The sequence below is a fragment of the Mirounga leonina genome, unplaced genomic scaffold (genome assembly GCF_011800145.1).
Source record: "Mirounga leonina isolate KUSES-001 unplaced genomic scaffold, KU_Mleo_1.0 Mir_166, whole genome shotgun sequence".
Classification (NCBI taxonomy): Eukaryota; Metazoa; Chordata; class Mammalia; order Carnivora; family Phocidae; genus Mirounga; species Mirounga leonina.
In genome coordinates this window covers 25,979,251-25,996,835 of record NW_023270418.1, presented here as the reverse complement: position 1 = coordinate 25,996,835, position 17,585 = coordinate 25,979,251, and the positions used below count along the sequence as shown (strand labels likewise).

The 17,585-nt window shown below is 58.6% G+C and overlaps 1 protein-coding gene across 1 annotated transcript; it reads right to left on the bottom strand.

Moving 5' to 3' along the window:
* Positions 1–3,719: 3,719 nt before the first annotated feature.
* On the bottom strand, positions 3,720–17,206 carry RTN4RL2 (reticulon 4 receptor like 2). The gene is made up of 3 exons (XM_035012336.1): positions 17,176–17,206; positions 11,124–11,605; positions 3,720–4,469 (listed from the first exon to the last, which is right to left on the bottom strand). Exons 1-3 carry the CDS (start codon positions 17,204–17,206, stop codon positions 3,720–3,722), a joined length of 1,263 nt encoding a protein of 420 aa, XP_034868227.1.
* Positions 17,207–17,585: the final 379 nt, after the last annotated feature.

Sequence of the window (17,585 nt, the reverse complement as noted above, 5' to 3'; positions counted from 1 at the left end):
AAGAATAACTAGGTCATTCACCTTCCACTTTCCCCAAATCATTTCTCCAGAGGCCACTGGTAGCTGTCCCAGGCCTGTCCTCCCTGCCCTACCCCCAGGGGCAATGGGGATGGGGAAGGGCACGGGCGTACAGAAATGAAAGGAGATGCTCAGGTTTCGGAACATCTGACAGGTCTGGCTGGAAGCATTAAAAATTCATGTAGAAACCTGACCCCAGCCGGACCTTGGGTCTGCCACCTGGACTGTCCCTGGCCTGTGGCCTCTCAGAGCCTGGTGGGTGAATTTCCCTTCAGCAGTGGCCTGGAAGCCCCAAGTCTTTGTAGCTCAGAGGAGAGGGGTTCTCTTAGGGATTAGGGGTCTGAAGTCAGGTGCCAGCAGTTCCGAAAGCAGGGCTGAGAGCCCTCCCCGCTACTCTGAGTGTAAGAACCTTAGAGGCTTAAGGGCTTATAAACCCCATCATCTGGCGTCCTCCTGTTCCGCTCCCCAGGCGGGTGGATGGATGCTCACGCTCAGTTTACGTTGACTGGAGCCTGGCTGTGAGTCCCAAGGTGGCCAGTGGGGGGCAGCCATCGGCCTGGAGGTAGCCTGAGCCTGAGCCTTTACCACCGCTTTGAAGGACAGTCAAAGAACCCCCACTGATAACGTCAGAGAGGTGCAGACTGGGCCTCCGGGAAGGGGTCTGGAGTCTGTCATCTGAGGAGAAGGGGAGAGGCTTCCTAGTTCCGGGGGGGAGATCGAGGAACTTTAGGGAGAGCTCAAAGTAGGTTTGTGGGTTGCAAGTGCATGATAACTGACGGCCAGCGTGATGGAATCATTCTAGCTGGAGTGAAGATTTGGGGCGAGGCCATGAGAGAAAAGTCTAGAAAGGCAGTTGGTAACTGACTCTGAAGGATCTTTGATGGTCTGCTATGGCATTTCATCTTTAACCTGTAGGCAGTAAGGAGGCATTGTAGGTTTCTGAGGGACAGAAAAACACAACGCAAATTTTGGTCGGCTGAATCTGGCCACCATGGGCAGTGGGTGGGAGGGAGAGAGACTGAAGGTAGGAAAACCAGAGCTGGGTACTGCTATTTTCTTCTCTATTCTAGGCATGAGGTAATGAGGAGATGGAGCAGGGAGGTGGTAGGGAGAATGGAAAGGGAGGGATGAGTCGGGCCGGGAGGGGACTGGGTAACTGGGCAGATTAGAGAGAGGAGTTAAGCACAGCATGCCCGGGGGGCTGGCAGACAATTCAGGTCGTGGGTCCACTCACAGAATGAGGCAGGTGAATGAGCTTTGTTTTGTTCAGGGGTGGGGACTCTCGGACAAATCCCTTCCCCTCTCTGGGCCTCAGTTTCCCCATCAGAGCACTGGTGGTTGGATGGGATGGCCTTGAAAGCCTCTCCTGTTTCAGGGTGTGAGGCTCAAGGCTGTAAATCTGAGTTGTCCGGAGTCGCTGGGGGGGGCGGGTGCGTGAGATCTCTGGAGGTGGTCTCTGTGCAGGGTCCTGCGTGCATGCATTTGGGGTGCATCTGCCTGTTTGTGGGGCCCGTGGGTGTCAGCTTGCCTGCACGTGCTCCACTGCTCTGCATTGTGCGAGTGTGTGTGAGAGAGCGTGTGAGCGTGGGTGTGCACGTGATGGGCGTCCGTGGGTCTGTCTGGGCTGGTGGTGGTGGAGGTGGGGGTGGTGGAAAGAGGCATTGCTGTGGACTTCTTCCTGAGGCTCACACACTCCTCTTGCTTTCACTGTTCTGAAATAGCATCTGGACCGAAGGCCCATGAATATTTCACAACGATAATTCTGTGACCTGGACAGCCTGCTTCTGATTTCCCAGCATCCTCCCTCCCCCTGCCCAGTCCCCAGCAGCTCCTCCTCCATCAGAGCTCTTGCCCCCCATGCCGCTCGCTAGCCTCCCCAAAGCCAGCCTGACACAGGCTCCCTGTGAGGCCCCAGACCCGGAGCTCCCCAGGGTCCTGATTCAGGCTCTTTTCACTGTTCCCCCACCCATCCCACAGTCTTATCCGAGGTCCACCTGCCTCAGGCCTTCATTGTCGACTCCTTCCCGTTTCTGCCTCCTCTTCTTGCCATCCTTCTGACTTGCCTGGCCAGAGTCACAGGATCTCAGCATCCCTGCTCTCTGAGCCCTGGCATCCAGGTCCCCTCTCTTTCCATTCCCCCCACCCCCTGCGGTTAGATTCTTAATCCTAAATGTAAACCATCAAACTTCTCCCCAGTTGCTCTGATGAGGCTCACCCCTAACCTCTATCCCAAGTTCTTCTCAGTTGGGCTTTTTCCTTCCCCAGGCCTCCCTAGCCCTAACCCTAACCCTCCCTTGCACACACTGGAAAGATGAGGCTTCAGATCATACCTCAAGCCAGCAGAGTACCCCAACTTGGGATTCATGTCCCTCTGGTCACCCTAGGACCTTGGTTTCTCCTCTAATGTGCTTGCAGAACTGCTTCTTGACCTGGTCTGGCCCACCTCTGGAGCCAAGGGAAAGAGACCATTGATCTCTAGGGTTGTTGCGTACAGCTGTGCAGGCTGTACACTGCACAAAGACACTCAGCCAACGGGGCAAGTACGAGCTGAAATTCAGCCTTAGGCTCTGCTTGCTGAGGTGTTTCTTGTGGTGTGGGGCTGGGTTCCCCTGAGGATGAGGTGCCTTTTTCAGATTTGCCTAAAGCCATATTTGGGCTGGCTGTGACCCTGGATGTCTGTTATTTCTCCTTGCAGGGTAAGATGGGAAATGCTCTTCCTTCCTGAAGGAACAGGCCTAGGAGGGAGCCGTTAACCAGGCTGGAGGCCTTCCCCAGCCTCAGCTCCTCAGGCGCCAGACAACTCAGGGTCGTCTGTAGCTGCTTCCCCGGACCGATGGGAGGTGAGGCGATGTCAGCACCCACTCTTGGCTGTCAGATTTCACCAGATTTCAATGGCCTGCTTGGGACTCCAGGGTCACCCCTCTTTCTCAATCTTCAGCTTCTCATCATGGGGGAGCAGCTCTCCAGCCAGCAAGAAGCACTTTGGTGGCCTGGGAAGGATCCCCTTTCTCTAACCCTCCTGGCCCTGGAATCCTGATTGTTCTAAGCCCTCCTCCGACTTTTGAGGTCCTGAGCCAACAAATCTTACAGAAGAAGATAAAATAATAGAATTTTTTAATAAATTTTTTTTTTTTCCCCAAACAACTTCTGTTGATCTTCACCACACAGGGGCCACGGTGGAGAGGAAAGTTCTCTCCAGGCACCCTAAAAAGTGTCCCGGGTAGACTTAGGAGAAAAGTCTTCCTCCAGTGTCGGGAGGCTGAGGGGGGCTAGGATAAGCAAGGGCCTAGGGCTAGCCTGGCCCCAACTGAGGCATCCCTCCAAAGGGCTCCTGGGTGGGGCTCCCTTCCCGGGAGCTTCCAAAGGCTCTGCTGGTGGAAGACGCTCTGCAGACAAAAGCCCCCTCTCGAGTCCACGGTGGGCACTGGGAGAAGGGGTCAGCGGCTGCCTGGGGTGCCCCACCCCAGGCTTGGGGAGGGAAAGAGTTAATGGCCGGACTCGGGGAGAACAGGGCTGAGCCACCCGAAGCAACCCCGTCCTCAGCCAGCAGCCCAGGAGGCAGGGAGAGGCGGCCGGTCTGTCCCTGGGGAGGGGACAGGAAGGCCGGGGCGGGACGCGGTAAGGGGGCGGGTGGCCCGAGCCGCAGCGGGGGGCGGGGGCGGGCGACGGACACACTGGCCTCTTCAGTCTCAGCACCGCAGTCAGAGGTGGTGGGGCGCCAGGAGCAGGAGGCAAAGCAGAGGGGTGGGCAGGCCGGCCGAGAGCGCCGGGCCGCGGGAGTCCGGGGGCGCCTGGCAGGCGGCGCCCGGGCACGTCTGCTCCCCCCGCTGGTCCTCGCCCCCGTAGCCCCCCCAGTAGTCGTCCTCTGTGGGCGCGTCCCCGCCCTGGCGCCCCCGCGGGTCTTCGGCGGGCAGGTCTCGGTAGAGGGTGGAGGGGTCGGCGGGCGGCGCCCCGGCCTCGGCCACGCCGTACAGGTGGTTGGACGAGCTGTTGCCGCGCGCGCGGCTGCCGGGCCGCGTGGGCGCCGCGGGCGGGCACGCCTGGAAGTCGGACTCGCGGAGGGCGCGCAGGTCGCGGCCCTGGCGCTCCGGGGGGGTGGCGCAGGTCACGTCGGAGCTGGACACGCGCGCGCGCTGGAACCAGGCCCAGAGCGGCCGCGCGCGGCAGTCGCACGCCCAGGGGTTGGCGTTGAGCCGCAGGAACTCGAGCGCGGGCAGGTCGGCCAGCGCCTCGCCGGGCAGCGAAGCCAGGCTGTTGTTGAATAGGTAGAGGATGGTGAGGCGGCTGAGGCCGCGGAAGGCCGCGCGGTGCACGCCCTGCAGCCGGTTCCCGTGCAGCAGCAGCCGGTCCAGGCTGCCCAGGCCGCGGAACACGTGCTCCGTGAGCAGCCGCAGGCGGTTCCCGTGCAGGAAGAGGTGGCTCAGGTTGGCCAGGTCCGCGAACAGGTCATCCTGGGGGGGGGGGGGGGGGGGGAAGAAGAGAGGGGTCCTCAGAGGCAGGTGGGGAGGAGGGGAAGGAGGGGGAGCGTTGTGCTAGAACGGAAAGGGTTTGACGGTTTGATTTGGAGAGATCTGGGTTCGAATCCCGCCTCCCCTAACCTATTAAGAAGGTAATGTGGGGGGCACCTGGGTGGCTCAGTTGGTAAAGCGACTGCCTTCAGCTCAGGTCATGATCCCAGGGTCCTGGGATCGAGTCCCGCATCGGGCTCCCTGCTCCTTGGGAGCCTGCTTCTCCCTCTGCCTCTGCCTCTCTCTCTCTCTGTCTCTCATGAATAAATAAATAAAATCTTAAAAAAAAAAAAAAAAAGAACACATTCTCTTGGGAAATTCTTTAAAAAAAAAAAAAAAAGAAGGTAATGTGGGGAAAACAATATCGTTGAGGCCAGTGGTTCTTAAATGCTAGTGCTTTGAATCCCCTGCAGAGCCCTGCGTGCTGTGCCGCCCCCCCCCCCCCCCCCCCCCCCCCCCCCTCCCCCCGTCTGGGGTGCGGCTGCAGGATTTGTTCCCAGGTGGTGCTGATGCTGCTGGTCAGAGGACCACACCTGGAGAATGAGCACCCCCGGTTTGCTTAAGCATGCAGGCTGGGCGCCCAGACTTCCTGACTTCAAATCCTGGATCTATCAGTACTGACTGCCACTCTGGGCAAGGCTCAGTATCTCTGACTCCGTTTCTTCAGCTGTAAGATGTGGAGATTAAATGAAGCAACATCTATGAAGTTACTTAGAATAAGATTTCCATGAGGTAGGCATTCGGTGGGTTGGCCACTGTTGTTAACTTGGCCAAGCCAGTAATCTCTCTAAGCCTGTTTCCTCATCTATAAAATGGGGATGAGTGTACATCCTCCTGTGTTGGTGCTGAGGATTAAGGAAGACAAGCCACACAAAGAGCAGATGGGTGAAGTGCTGGGCCCAGTGCCTGGCACATTGGGATTTGGTCCAATGAAGCCCACAGGCTCAGGAGTGAGAGCCCGGGGCTTCAGATCCAGCTTGCCCTCTTCCCAGCTGTGTTATTTTGGGCAAGTTATTCAGCCTCATCCAGTCTCAGTTTCTTTAGGATGTATAACTCAGCGGGCTGAGGGAGGGTTGGGTGAGATCATGCTGGAAAGATACGGCACCCTGTGGGCACATAGACCACCATCAATAAATAGTGGTTATTACGACAGTAGGATCTCAGTTACAGTTGGGTCCATCCCTATTCCTCTAACAGAGGAGCTGCCTGGGGCTCAAAAGGTCTGCTATTCTACTTCAATAGGATATTAGACGGGGCCGGGTGTCAGCTCCACCCCCCAGAGGCAGCAGAGAGGGGAAGGAAGGCTGCTGGCTGATGCCCTGCATCACTGGCCCCCTTAAAGGGCTGCCCCACCTGCCTGCCTGGGGCTGGGGAGTCCCAGAATCAGGCCTTGTTAGTGCTGGAAGGATTTTGAATGGTGATTCAGAATTAATGGGGGTGCAGGAATAGGTATAGGTTTGCTTCTTGGTGGGGGGTAGCAGGCAGGGAGCTGGATTCTACCTTTTAACGAGCCCACCAGTTTGGTGGTGGTTAGCCAGACTTGGGAGTTAGTGCTTCTGGGCCCACTGGCCCAGCCCCACTTTTTATAGAGGAGAGCACTGAGACCCAGAGAGACCAAGGGCTTGCCAGAGAGGGGCCCAGAGCCCCAGTACGAGGTCCTCCCCTCTGTGCAGGACATCACTGTGGTCAGCAGGCTCAGAAGGTCTGGTTCTCAGGGATGAGAGCATCTACTGTGTTGAAGCCTGCTCACCGCTGGGTCCTGTTTCCGGGCTGTTTCCCACCCTTTCCTGGCTGGGGGATGATCCCGCCCTTCCCACCCAGGAGCCTGGGTCTCAGGCTCTCAGGTGGGGGGAGGGCGTTGACTCCCAGCCCACACCCACAGCCTCCACCTTCCTGTGCTCCTGCGTTTTCTCGCCCCCTCCCATCTGCCTTCCACCCTCTCCGCTACAGGAACTGAGCCTGCCAAGAACCCTCCTCTTGGCCACATTGAGATCCGTCCCCTCAACCTTCTTGGCTGTCTCTGACACCAGCGTTCTCTGCCCCCTGCTGCCACCACCCCATGCCCAGCTCAGTGGATTCTCTGCACGCCTGTGGCCTCAGCCTGTCCCAGCTTGGCCTGGTGCCCTTGTCCTTCTCTTCCCGGCTCCCAGGGAGTGCATTCTGAAACCCTTCCACTCAGACATCTAGTTAGGGTTTCCCTTTTTATGGAGTGTCAGCCGTGGGGGGACACACCCGGAGATACCTGGTCAGGATCAGTATGGGGTGGGGGTAGAAGCAAAGGTCATCAGCACTCTGGGGACTTCCAGAGGTCAGGAAGGGAAGACCAAAGGTTCAGACGCCCCAGAAATTCAGGCACCTTTGATCCGCAGCCCCAGTTTGGGGGCTACAGAATCCTTTGATCTCAACCTCTTCTTTTTCCCCCTTTTCCCTCTTGCAAATGTCCTGGCCCTCCCCTCGCTGAGCCTCTGTCTGGGGGTCCATAGCCCTCCCTTCATCCAAGCTGTTGCCAAATCCCACAGCCACTTCCTGGGCTACAGCTCTCAAATCTGGGCCTTCCTCTCTCCCCGTTAAAACGTTCTCTGTGCATTAATAAGCTCTTGACTTTCACAGCCCTCGCCCTCCCCACCCCGCGCCCCCTCCCTCTGGGCTGAGAGCGGCTGCTAAAGTCATTCACTTCCATTTCGAAAACCACATTTCCCTCACCTCCCTGCAGGTCGGTTCCCAGCTCTCTGCATCCATTTGGAATCTCAGCGCAGCATCCCTGCCCCCCCCCCCCCCCCAGGCCCCCATGGCATCCAGCATCCTGCTCTTAAGCTTGCCTCCGTCCACCTTCCCCACTCCAGTCTCTGGCACTTAGCTGCTGGGCTGTGTGACCTTGGGCAGCTCCACAAACCTCTCTGAGCCTCAGGTTTCTTCATCTATGAAACAAGGGACGTGAGACAGTTGATCATTAAGATCTAGCCTCATCTGATACTTATGAGTAAGTGAGTCCTGGAGTGTACCTCACTCATTCAACAAAGCTGTATTGAATGTCTGCTCTGTGCCAGGCACCCCCACTCACAGTGCTCACCAATCTCTGCCAGGTGTCACCATCATTGTCTGCGTCAGAGCCCACACTGGGTGCCAAGCTCTTTGCTACCCAGATCCCATGTAGTAACTGAATCATCACAGCCCCACGAGGCAGATAATATTATTACGTCCCTTCCGGAGAATAGGAGAGGGAGGCCCCCAGAAGGCAAGTGACTTGCCTAGGGTCCAACAGCTATATGTGGTGGAACGTGGGTGTGAACTCTGGAGTCAGGCAGAGCGGGGCCCGTTTCTAGGCTGTGCTCCTAAATGGTTGGGTGACCTCGGCCTGGTGCCTGGACTTCACCAAGGCTCAGTGTCCCCAGCCGTGGAGGAAATGATGCTTACTCTGAACGACATGTTGTGCTGAGCCCTTTGCAAGTAGCATCTCCTTTAATCCTCACAACAAGCGTCTGAGGCACAGGTCACTTCCTCCGCTTTACAGGTGGATCCATGGAGGCTCAGAGTGGTGAAGAAACTTGCCCAGAGCCACACAGCAAGCCAGAGGTGGGCCTGGGATACACACCCAGGTCTGTCTGAGTACGAAGACTGCCCTTATGTACCATGCAGGCTGTCGTGATTGAAGGAGAGAGCTGGTGTTTCTATCCTCTGGTTCTACTCAAGTAGGAAATAAGCTCCCGGAGAGCAGGGACGCTGTTTTTGCTCACTTGAATCCCTGGCACCCAGAACACCGCCTGACATGTAGTAGGTGCTCCATAAATACCCACTGATGAATGAACGCCCCCTGGTACAGTGCCTGGCCTACAACAGACAGTCCTTGAGAAACTCCACCCCACCCCGCCTCCATCTTCACCTTCCTCTTCCTGAAAAGCTGTGGGCCCTCGCCCCCTCCAAAGCTCCCTTCTCGGGAGCTCCATCTTCGGTCACACCTGCGTCCTGTGGATCTCGCCCCAGCCGCACGTTTCCTCACCTGCCTGTATCATCTCCTGGCCTGGTTCTCCCAGGCCAGCCCCAGGCAGAGGCTGGCTCGCTCTTTCTTCTCTACGAAGGGGCCAGGTGCGGAGATGCTCCCTCCCCGTGATGCCCCCGCACCATTCACACCGTGGGGTGCAGGTCAAGCACTTCCCGTTTCAGAAGGACCCCCCCACCTCTACCCCCTGCATCCACTCAAGGCCCCCTTTGCCCAGACCTTTCCTGAGCCCAGGTGCTGGCTACCATTCGTGGCCTGAGAGACCCAAAGGGTCAGGTCATCATGACATGATTTATTCTGCACTGAACTACGTGCTTTATATTCACAAACTCATTGGCTTTTTATAGCCATTCTTTGTGGAAGGTCTTATTTTTATTTTTCCCATTTTATGGGTAAGGAAACTGGGGTTCAGAATGGGGAGGCAACTTGCCTCAAGTAAGTCGGAAAACAGCAGAGCAGGGATTCAGACTCAGGCTCCCTGGCCCCAGATTCGTCATTCTGAACAACTAATTGTATCGGTAAGGAGGTCAGGGTGTCAGTAGGAGTCGTCCAACTACTAGGAGTAATACGATCATGATAGCGCCTCAGACGCTTGTTGTGAAATGTCATCAGACCGCGAAGGCTCCAGTACCATGCTCTTCCTGGTTGTGTGGCCCCAGCAACTTCTGTTCTGTGTCCCTACTGCCCCTACCTGTCCCCTACTACCAGGCTGTTGTGAAGGTGAGACACGAAGCCCCCAATCACACGGACAGTGGTGTAAGAGAGTTGATGTGTAGAGGCCTTCTATCTGCAAAGTCTTTGGGTCCCGGGCCTCCGCTTCCTCATCTGTAAGGAGACAACCTCTGAAAGGGCGGTAGGTGTGAGATGAGGTGGCTGAATATACTTTGTAAACCCTGAGGTGCTAGGCAAATTTAGGAAGCAAAGGAAAGGGAGGGAGTATTCTGGGACCCACTCGTGGCCTCAGTATCATCCATGAAGATGACCCAAATCTCCAGGATCAGGTCCAAGACGGGTCATTTCACCCAGGCCAATGTTAAATGAGGCTTGTTTCTCTTTTTAAAATAGTATTTTAACAAGCATTTATATAGTGCTTACCGTATGCCAAGCACTATTCTAAGTGCTTTACAAATTATTCATGCCCTGAACGCTTATAAAATCCCTAGGAGATGGGGGGCTGTTGCTGCCCCCGTTTTACAGATGGAAACACTGTGGCTCAGGAAGGTTAAAATTCGTCACACGCCTGTAAATGGTACCAGAGTCGATGTATAGTCCTTAGCACAGTGCCAGACACACAGTGTGTCTCCTAAGTCGTGGTGGGCGCTACTGTTACCATTTTTTAGGCAGTGATAATGGCCATGACAGAATTTTCCAGCAGACTATGCGTTTTTCTTGCCTCTCTCCCCGACTAGAACGCTATCTCCGAAGGTAGGGAGCTTCGTTTGTTTCCCTCACGGCTGTCTCCTCCGCAGCTAACACACAGTGGGTGCTCGGTATACCTGTCAGGCTATCCCACCTGTTTCATCATCACTGTCAATATCAGCACAGACCTGGTGTGCAAACCAGCACATTGGCGAGACCAGGATGGGGAGGAGCAAGTGCCTTCCAGGCTTATGTGGGGGCGGGGCTGGGGGTGGGGGTAGAATTTGGAGGTCTTTGCCCCCTTCCAACCAGAGGCTGTGTAGCCCAGGGAGGAATTTCTTCCAGAGTGGTTTGGAGGGTGTGTGATTGCTTCCTGGGGAAACAGAACGGGACGATCTGGCTGTCAGACAGTCAGCATAACAACAACAATAAACAATATTTAGATCAATGATGATAACAATAAATAGCAATTACTGTTATTCCTTCCGTTTCCAGAGCATCCATTTTCCAGCTACTTAACCGCTCTTTACCCTTTTCTTTTCCTTCTTCCCTTGCACAGGGATGACAGGTTTGGGGGGAATCTGGAAAGGATAGGGCTCCCCCTTGTCCCAATACCCAGTGAGCTGGAGAGAGGCGGAACCTTCCATGGGGGCATGATTACAGGGGCTCTGCCCTCTTGTTCCTCCTCCCCCCGAGGTGGGAGGGTGTAGGGGTGGGTGAGAAAAGCAGCCACTAAGGCCTTCGGGCTGGGTGCCTGGGGAAAGGCAGAGTCCCCCGAAGGCAAGCAAGGGGGAAAGGAGGGATCACGGAAAGAGAAACGTACATACACCCAGACAGACATGGGGGAGTGTGTGGAGTGGGCGTGTGAAGGGAGACAGACAGAAGAGGCAGAAGAAGACAGACGGGGGAGGCAAGTTAGTGAAAGAGGCAGAGAGGGACAGAAAGGGATAGACAGACAGACAGACAGACGGGCAGAGGGAGACACATGGGGGGGTTGGAGGGTGAGGGAGCGAGGCCGCGAGGGACCCAAACGGGCATTGACAGGAAGCTGTAAAGAGAGAAAATAAAGAAGAGCCCCTGGCGAGAGTGAGGGGGACAGAAACTTAGGAAAGGGGCGGGGAACTAGAGAAGCTTTGGCGGGAAGGGGGGCCCCCGGGCCCGAGCAGCCGGACAGGCCCGGGGACAGGGGAGAGCGGGCCGGGACTGCGTGCGCAAGCGCGGCCCGGGCGGGGCGGGCTCACCTGGAGGTGGAGCAGGCTGTTCTCCTGGAGGTAGAGGTACTGCAGGCTGACCAGGCCGCGGAAGATGGTGCCGGGCAGGCTGCTGAGCTGGCAGCGGTACAGATGCAGGGACTGCAGCCGCTCCAGGCCCTGGAAGGTGTCGGGCTCCAGAGAGCGCAGGTGCCGGTTGTCGCCGAGGTCCAGCTCCTCCAGGGCCTGCAGGTGGCGGAAGGTGCCCGGGTAGATGGCGGAGAGGTTGTTGGAGAAGAGCCACAGGGTGAGCAGGTTGGGCCCGAAGGTGCCGGGCCGCAGCGTGCGGATGAGGTTGTTCTGCAGGAAGAGGCGCTGCGTGCTGGGCGGCAGGGACAGCGGCACGGAGGAGAAGTTGTTGGCCTGGCAGCTCACGGTGGGCGGGGATGAGTAGCAGGTGCAGAGCATGGGGCAGCTGGGGGCTGCTGGGGGCAGGGCCAGGAGCATCAGCAGGAGGCAGGCCGAGGCGGGACCTGTGGGAGAGGGAGGCCAGGCGGTTCTGGGGTCGGGGGTGGGCCGCGGCCAGGCCTGCTGGCCAGGGGCCTGCCCACCCACCCACCCCTAAGGGCAGCGGAGGGGTTCTGGGTGCAACCTGAAGGTTGCAAGAAGCCCTGGCCGTGTCTGCTTTTTGAGGCTTCTGGTGTATTAAAAAATAAAGAAATGCCAAGGGGACACTGTGGAAAGCAAGGTTGAAAGCTGTTGGATGAGTGGTGGCCTTTTTTCATTGGTTTTCACTGTGGTCGGTTTGCCCTTGTAACTGTCAGGGCTTCTCCAGCTCCGGGTGCTAGGCCTGATGGTTCTCCGTTGTACGGGGCAGTCCTATACGATGTCTTATTTAGCATGTTTAGCAGCATCCCTGTCCTCTGCCCACTAGGTGCCAGCAACACCTGCCCCCTGGTTATGATAACCAAAATGTCTCCAGACATTGCCAGATGTCCCCTGGGGGGCGAATCGCCCCCATTTGAGAATGGCTGGAACTAAATTGAGAACCTTCGTGAATCTAAGGTCCGTGCAAAACGGCCCTCGGGCTGCCCCGGGGTCTGGCCTTGCTGAGCCCACCGGTGCCTGCAGCCCCCTCCCTCACCTTCCAGCAGCTTTCACCTTGGAAGAACGGGGGCCTGTCCAAGCTGGAAGGGCCCTGATGGACCAGGGGTCAGTGCATTTCTAACTGGGGCCAGCAGCCACCTGCAACAGAATCAGCCAGGTGGTCCCGGAAAGCAGGCAGAATCAGAATTCCTGGGGCGACAGCCTGGGAATCTGCATTTTATTCCACAGGCTCCCCTCATTCCAAGTCACTTAAAAATAATATAAATATTTGTCGAAGTAACTTCTGAATGGCGGAAATCGTTCCGCCTTCTTATGATACGGATGGAGAAGCAGGCCCAGGGAGGCCCAAGGGCCTGGGGCTAAAGAGTTGTGTCTAGGCCCCCCTGTTTCCCGTAGGGGGTGCAGGACCTCCTCATCCATCCCTGTCCCCTGGCCTTCTTGCCCTCACTGCAGCTGATAAACTTCTGGGCGGGATCTAGCTTGACCTCTGCCCTTTTTCCTGACTTCCAGATGAGTCCTGGGATTTTCTCCTGGCAAGTTTGCCTGGGGAAAGGGAGGCCTACACCCCACAAACCAGGCAGTGACTTCCTGGGCACACATTGACCGAGAACCTTCTGCTTCAAGGAGTGTGGGCAGAGGGGAGGAAGACAGGCCCTTGGACCCAAGACCTGAGATCCTGGGGCTCTGTGGGTTTCAGAGACTCCAGGGGGAGGACGGAGGGTCTGTGGCTCTTAAGTGGTGCCTTGCGCTCCAGAGGTTGCTGTGCGTGACTGTGTGTGTGTGTGATCGCAGGTCCAGCTGTGAGCTGGGTGCTCTCTGCTTACAGTGCTGCTGAGCCTGGTGTGTGTGCCCCCGGCCCCGGCAGGTCCGAGTGTGGCACGGACGGCACGGATGCTCTGCTGTGCCTCCCGCCCGGGTCCGGGGGGACACGCCCTGCGGGGTGTGTGTGGTGTTCCCGCTCCTTGGCTTCGGGCCCCTCCTGGTGCCGCCTGTCCTCCGTGTGTGTGTGTGAGTGCGGCCCCGTGCGTGTGTAGGCTGGGTGTGATGTAATAGCTCGGTGACACAGCGGCGGCTGTTCCGTTCCTTCACACCACCTCCGCATTTCTCGGCCCTTCTCACCCCTCCCCCGTGCGGCGTTTCACGATTACTTTCTCCTCCCGAGTTTTTCAGAGCCACGTGGGGTGGAGGGGCCTGTCTCTCACCCCTCATCCGAACCAGGCCGTGGTGGAGAGTGGGAGCGCAGCAGGGCACCCTGGGTGGGTTTCGTGAGGCCTGAGGTTTGGGGCTTAGAACAGGAGATTTCAGAGCTGGAAAGGTCCTCCAGGTTCACGGGGCTCAAGTTCTTGTGCTATGCAGGGGACATGGGGGCTCAGAGAGGGCAAGGAACTTGCCCAAGGTCACACAGCAAAGTGACTGGGCAAGAACCAGAAAGGACTCTCCTGATGCCTGGCCAGGACACTTCTGTTTCCAGCAGTTACCCTCTGAGCTTGCTTTCCCAAGGACTTGACACCAGAGGAAGTCAAATCCTTTTCTGATCATTAATCCCACCCCTGAGCCACAAAGCTCACCAGAGTGTGAGCTCTGACGGCCAGCACCCCTCCAGCGGATTATGGAGCTCTTCGCTCCAGCCTCTAGGGCTGACTGGCACCCCAAAAGAGACAGAGGGAAGGATGTGTGATTCCAGAGCGCTCCAGAATCCCAGGGCCACTCCCTGGCCCCAGGGTCTCCTCTGGCCTGGGGGCCAAGCCTGCAGGGGCTGATTTACAACTCCTTGGCTCCCTGCTTGTCCACATCAGGGGGCTCCTCTGTCTTTCCCCACGCCCCCTCTGGCCGGTCCCCACACCTACCCCCATCATGGCCCACCGCCCCAAGTCGGAGATGGTGTTCCCTGCAGGCTCTCTGAGGAGGGGCCCTGAGCAGGGGCCCCCTCAGTGACAGCTGCAGCGTAACCATGACTCTGTTGCCATTCCTTGCCCTCTCCGCCGGGCAAAGCAGCTGTAACCCAAGGAGCCTCATCCATAATTCAGGCTGCGGCTGTCACTGGAGGCGAGGAGGAGGGGAAGGTGGGGGGCTCTGGGCTTCTCGGCCCCCAGGCCTGGCTGGAGCGCTGCTGGGCAGAGGCAGTGGGGGCTGGCGAGCCATGCCACTCTCTCCCTCCTCCGCGCTCAGTCCCTGCCCGGTGCGCGCGTGCCCTTTTCCTTCCCCACCCCCTGCTTCCCACAGCTCCTCACCATTGCTCCTTCCCTCCAGGCCTTGTCTTTTCTCCCTCCCTGAGGACCATACGTCCACTCCCAGCCCCCATCTTGTGACTCCCTGGCAAAGACTAGGGCAAGATGCAAAGTGTTGGAGCTGGAAGGGGGGGGTACCTCAGTGGCCATCAAGAGCAAACCCCCCTTAGTTCACAGGCAGAGCCCCTGAGGGCTGGGGAGGGAAGGACCAGTTTCGGAGGGAGTAGCTCAGGCCTCCTGACCCGGATCTCTGACAGTCTGCCTTTAGTATCTTTCTTGAGGCCTTCATTTCGCCGCTCACTCCTTATACAGGCTAAGGAGAGCCCCTGGTGACAGCCTCCCGCACCCTCTTGGCTCACCCCATCCTCTCTCTTTCCTCCTCTTCCTTTTTTCTAAAGTCAGCAGGTGATGGCTAGAGCCGCAGGGGAGCGCAGAGCAGGGATGGGCAGAAGCCCTCTGTTATTAAGCACCTACTGTGTACCAGACACTGTATCTGTGCATAGAGTATAACATAGTATAACCCTGTGGATTAATATTATTGCCCCCAACCTGCAGCTGAGCGGAGGGAGGCTCAGGCACAGAGAGTTGCCTCAGGTCATGCAGTTAGTATAGACCGGATGAGTCCATGTCAGAAGAGACTCTCTGACCTTTCTTTGGGAGACCTCACATCATCCACAGAAACCACACCTGAGTGTGACAGTCACTGCCCTTGAGGTCAAGGGAGACAGAAAGTGCACCCAGGTGCACGGGGCTGGGCCAGCCATGATGCTATTTGGGGTGAGAGCAAAGAAGGGACCCAGGCTCTCTGCAACTTTCCTCTTCTGGGCTCCAGCTTGTGGCTGCTCTAAGGGACGGCCCGTTTGGGAGTCAAAAAGGAATGACCAGTGTCCAGGAGACGTGGCTAGGATTGACCTATGGAGGGAGCGGAGAGAGGCCAGAACATGGTATCGATCCCGGAAGGCTGAGGTGCCGAGAGCCAAAAAGTATCCATTCACCGAGGGACCATCGTCAAGGACTCTGGACCATCACCCCGGAGTCCCAAGGCTCAGAAGCAAGGTTCTCACCCCAGGAACCACCTTTTAGTCCCGAGGCTCTGGTGAAAGAAGGAGCTTGGGGAGGAGGTAGATGCACTCTGGGTGGAGGGCAGGTGCCAGGGTGCTAACCCAACCGGGCGCAGGGGAACCCTGGAAAAGGCGCTCCCTGAAAGGGGAATCGAGGGCTCTGGCTCTGAAGGAAGGACCCAGAGTCCCAGCTGAGCAGCCACAGCTCCACACCCAAGAGGCTGGGAAGGGCTGGGGCCTGGCAGGCAGATGCTGAGGGGGCAGGGGCTGAGGAGGTGGGAGCGTGGAGCAGAATGGAGGTGGTGGCAATACCAGTGACGCAGGGGCCTGGGGGAGCACTGATGCGGGTGACGGAGGTTCAGAGCTGCTGCAAACAGCTTCTCACTCTGCCAGAATGTAACACCCCAAATTAAGCAGCCACCGTGCTGGCGGTGGCTGGATCCGACGACGGCGACGACGACGGGGCCCAGAGATATAAATGGCAGCATGCAGCCAACCAGGGTGCCCACCCTTGGAGGCTGCCGCCCCACTCGAATGTCCTCACCCTTTCCCCCTCACAGCCGCCCCCAAGGCCCAGAGCTGAGCCCCCCACCCGGGGCTGGCCCAGCAACCACTCCCTGAGAGAAGAGATGTGACAGGCAGGCGCTTTGGGAATGGAGGGCTTCCCACGTGGAAGTGGTTACCAGAAGCCTCTTTGTCTCATCCCTGGGCAGCCCCCCTCCCATCTTGTCCTCTTCCTCCTCCTCCTTCCTTCCCAGCTACATCCCCATCCACATCGGCCCCCAGCCGCTCTCCCCTCTGTGGTTCCCTGTCCCCAACCAGAGCGCTCATCCTTGACCCTCTTCCCGGCTCCTGACACCCCATCTCTATCCGCCACCCGCGTCCCTCTGGTTGTCAGGCTTCCGATCTTCCCACTCCCCTTTCCTTCCCAGGCCCCAGGGTCCCAGCCCTCCTCTTTCCCATTACCCACCCTGCCTTCCGGATTCTGGGTTCCTCTCCCTCGCCTTCTCTCCACCCCTCTGTGAATCTGGTCTCCCCTCTCCTTCTCTCTTCCTCCGTCCTCACCTGGGTCCCATTTCCCTCCATGCTTTTCCCGTCTAACCTTTATTCCTCCTCTCTCTCCCTCCCCTAACCACTTTCTCCATCAGCGACTGCTTCTCGCTCTCCCCCTCTCTCTGACCCCTTCCCCACCCCACCCCCAATCTGGTCCACACCCTAGTCTGTCACTCAGTCCGTGGAACTATCCCCCTTTCTAGCGCCCTCCATCTGTCTTCCTAAGCAGGGCCGTTTGGATTTCCCTCTGAGCCTCCTATCCACCCAGACAGCCCCCTACCCACACCCCCTGTCTTCCCAGGTGACTGGAAAGTGCTGAGGCACGGGGCACGAGGAGTTGCTGAGTCGGCGCTTCCCCAGCCGGCCAGAGTCCTCAGCGTCCCCCGGAGCAGGTGGAGCCCGGGCCGGGTCCGCCTGCCCCAGCGTCCCCCCTCGGTCACGAGCTACCCGCACCTCCCAGCAGGCTCCGAGCCGGGTGCGCTCCTCCAGCCGGCAGCCCTGGGCGCGGGGGCGGGGCTCCGGGCTAAGCTCTACCCCCTCCCCAGGCAACCCCCCACCCCCACAGCGGCCCCACCCTCACGCCCTGGGGGGAGGGGGCACCCCGGCTCCCCTCCTCTGGTTGCCCTCCGCCCACCGTTGGGTTGGGGTCCCTACCTTGCAGCAGGCGCCCGAGCCCGGGCAGCATCTTGTCTCGACGCTCGGGGGAGGGGGCGGCGGGGGGAGGGCGCTCCCTCTAGCTCCCTGAGCCCGCCGGACGGACGGCGGGGACTCCGCGGGGCTCCGGGAGGGCCCGGGAGTCCCCGGGCTGTGTGGCCCGGCCGCGGCGCTCTACCCTGCGCCCCCCGGGCTGCGGGCCTCGGGAGGAGCCATCGGCCCCGACGGGACGGGGCGGGGCGCGACGGGGCTGGGAGGGCTGGAGCTGGCCGTCGACGCCTCGTGCCGGCGCCCCCCAGCAGCGCAGGCAGCGCGCGAGTCCGTCAGTCCGTCGGTCCGTGCGCCCCGGCTGCTCGCCGAGGGAGAGTGGGGACGGCGAGGATGCTCTTCCCAACCACCCCCACTCCTTC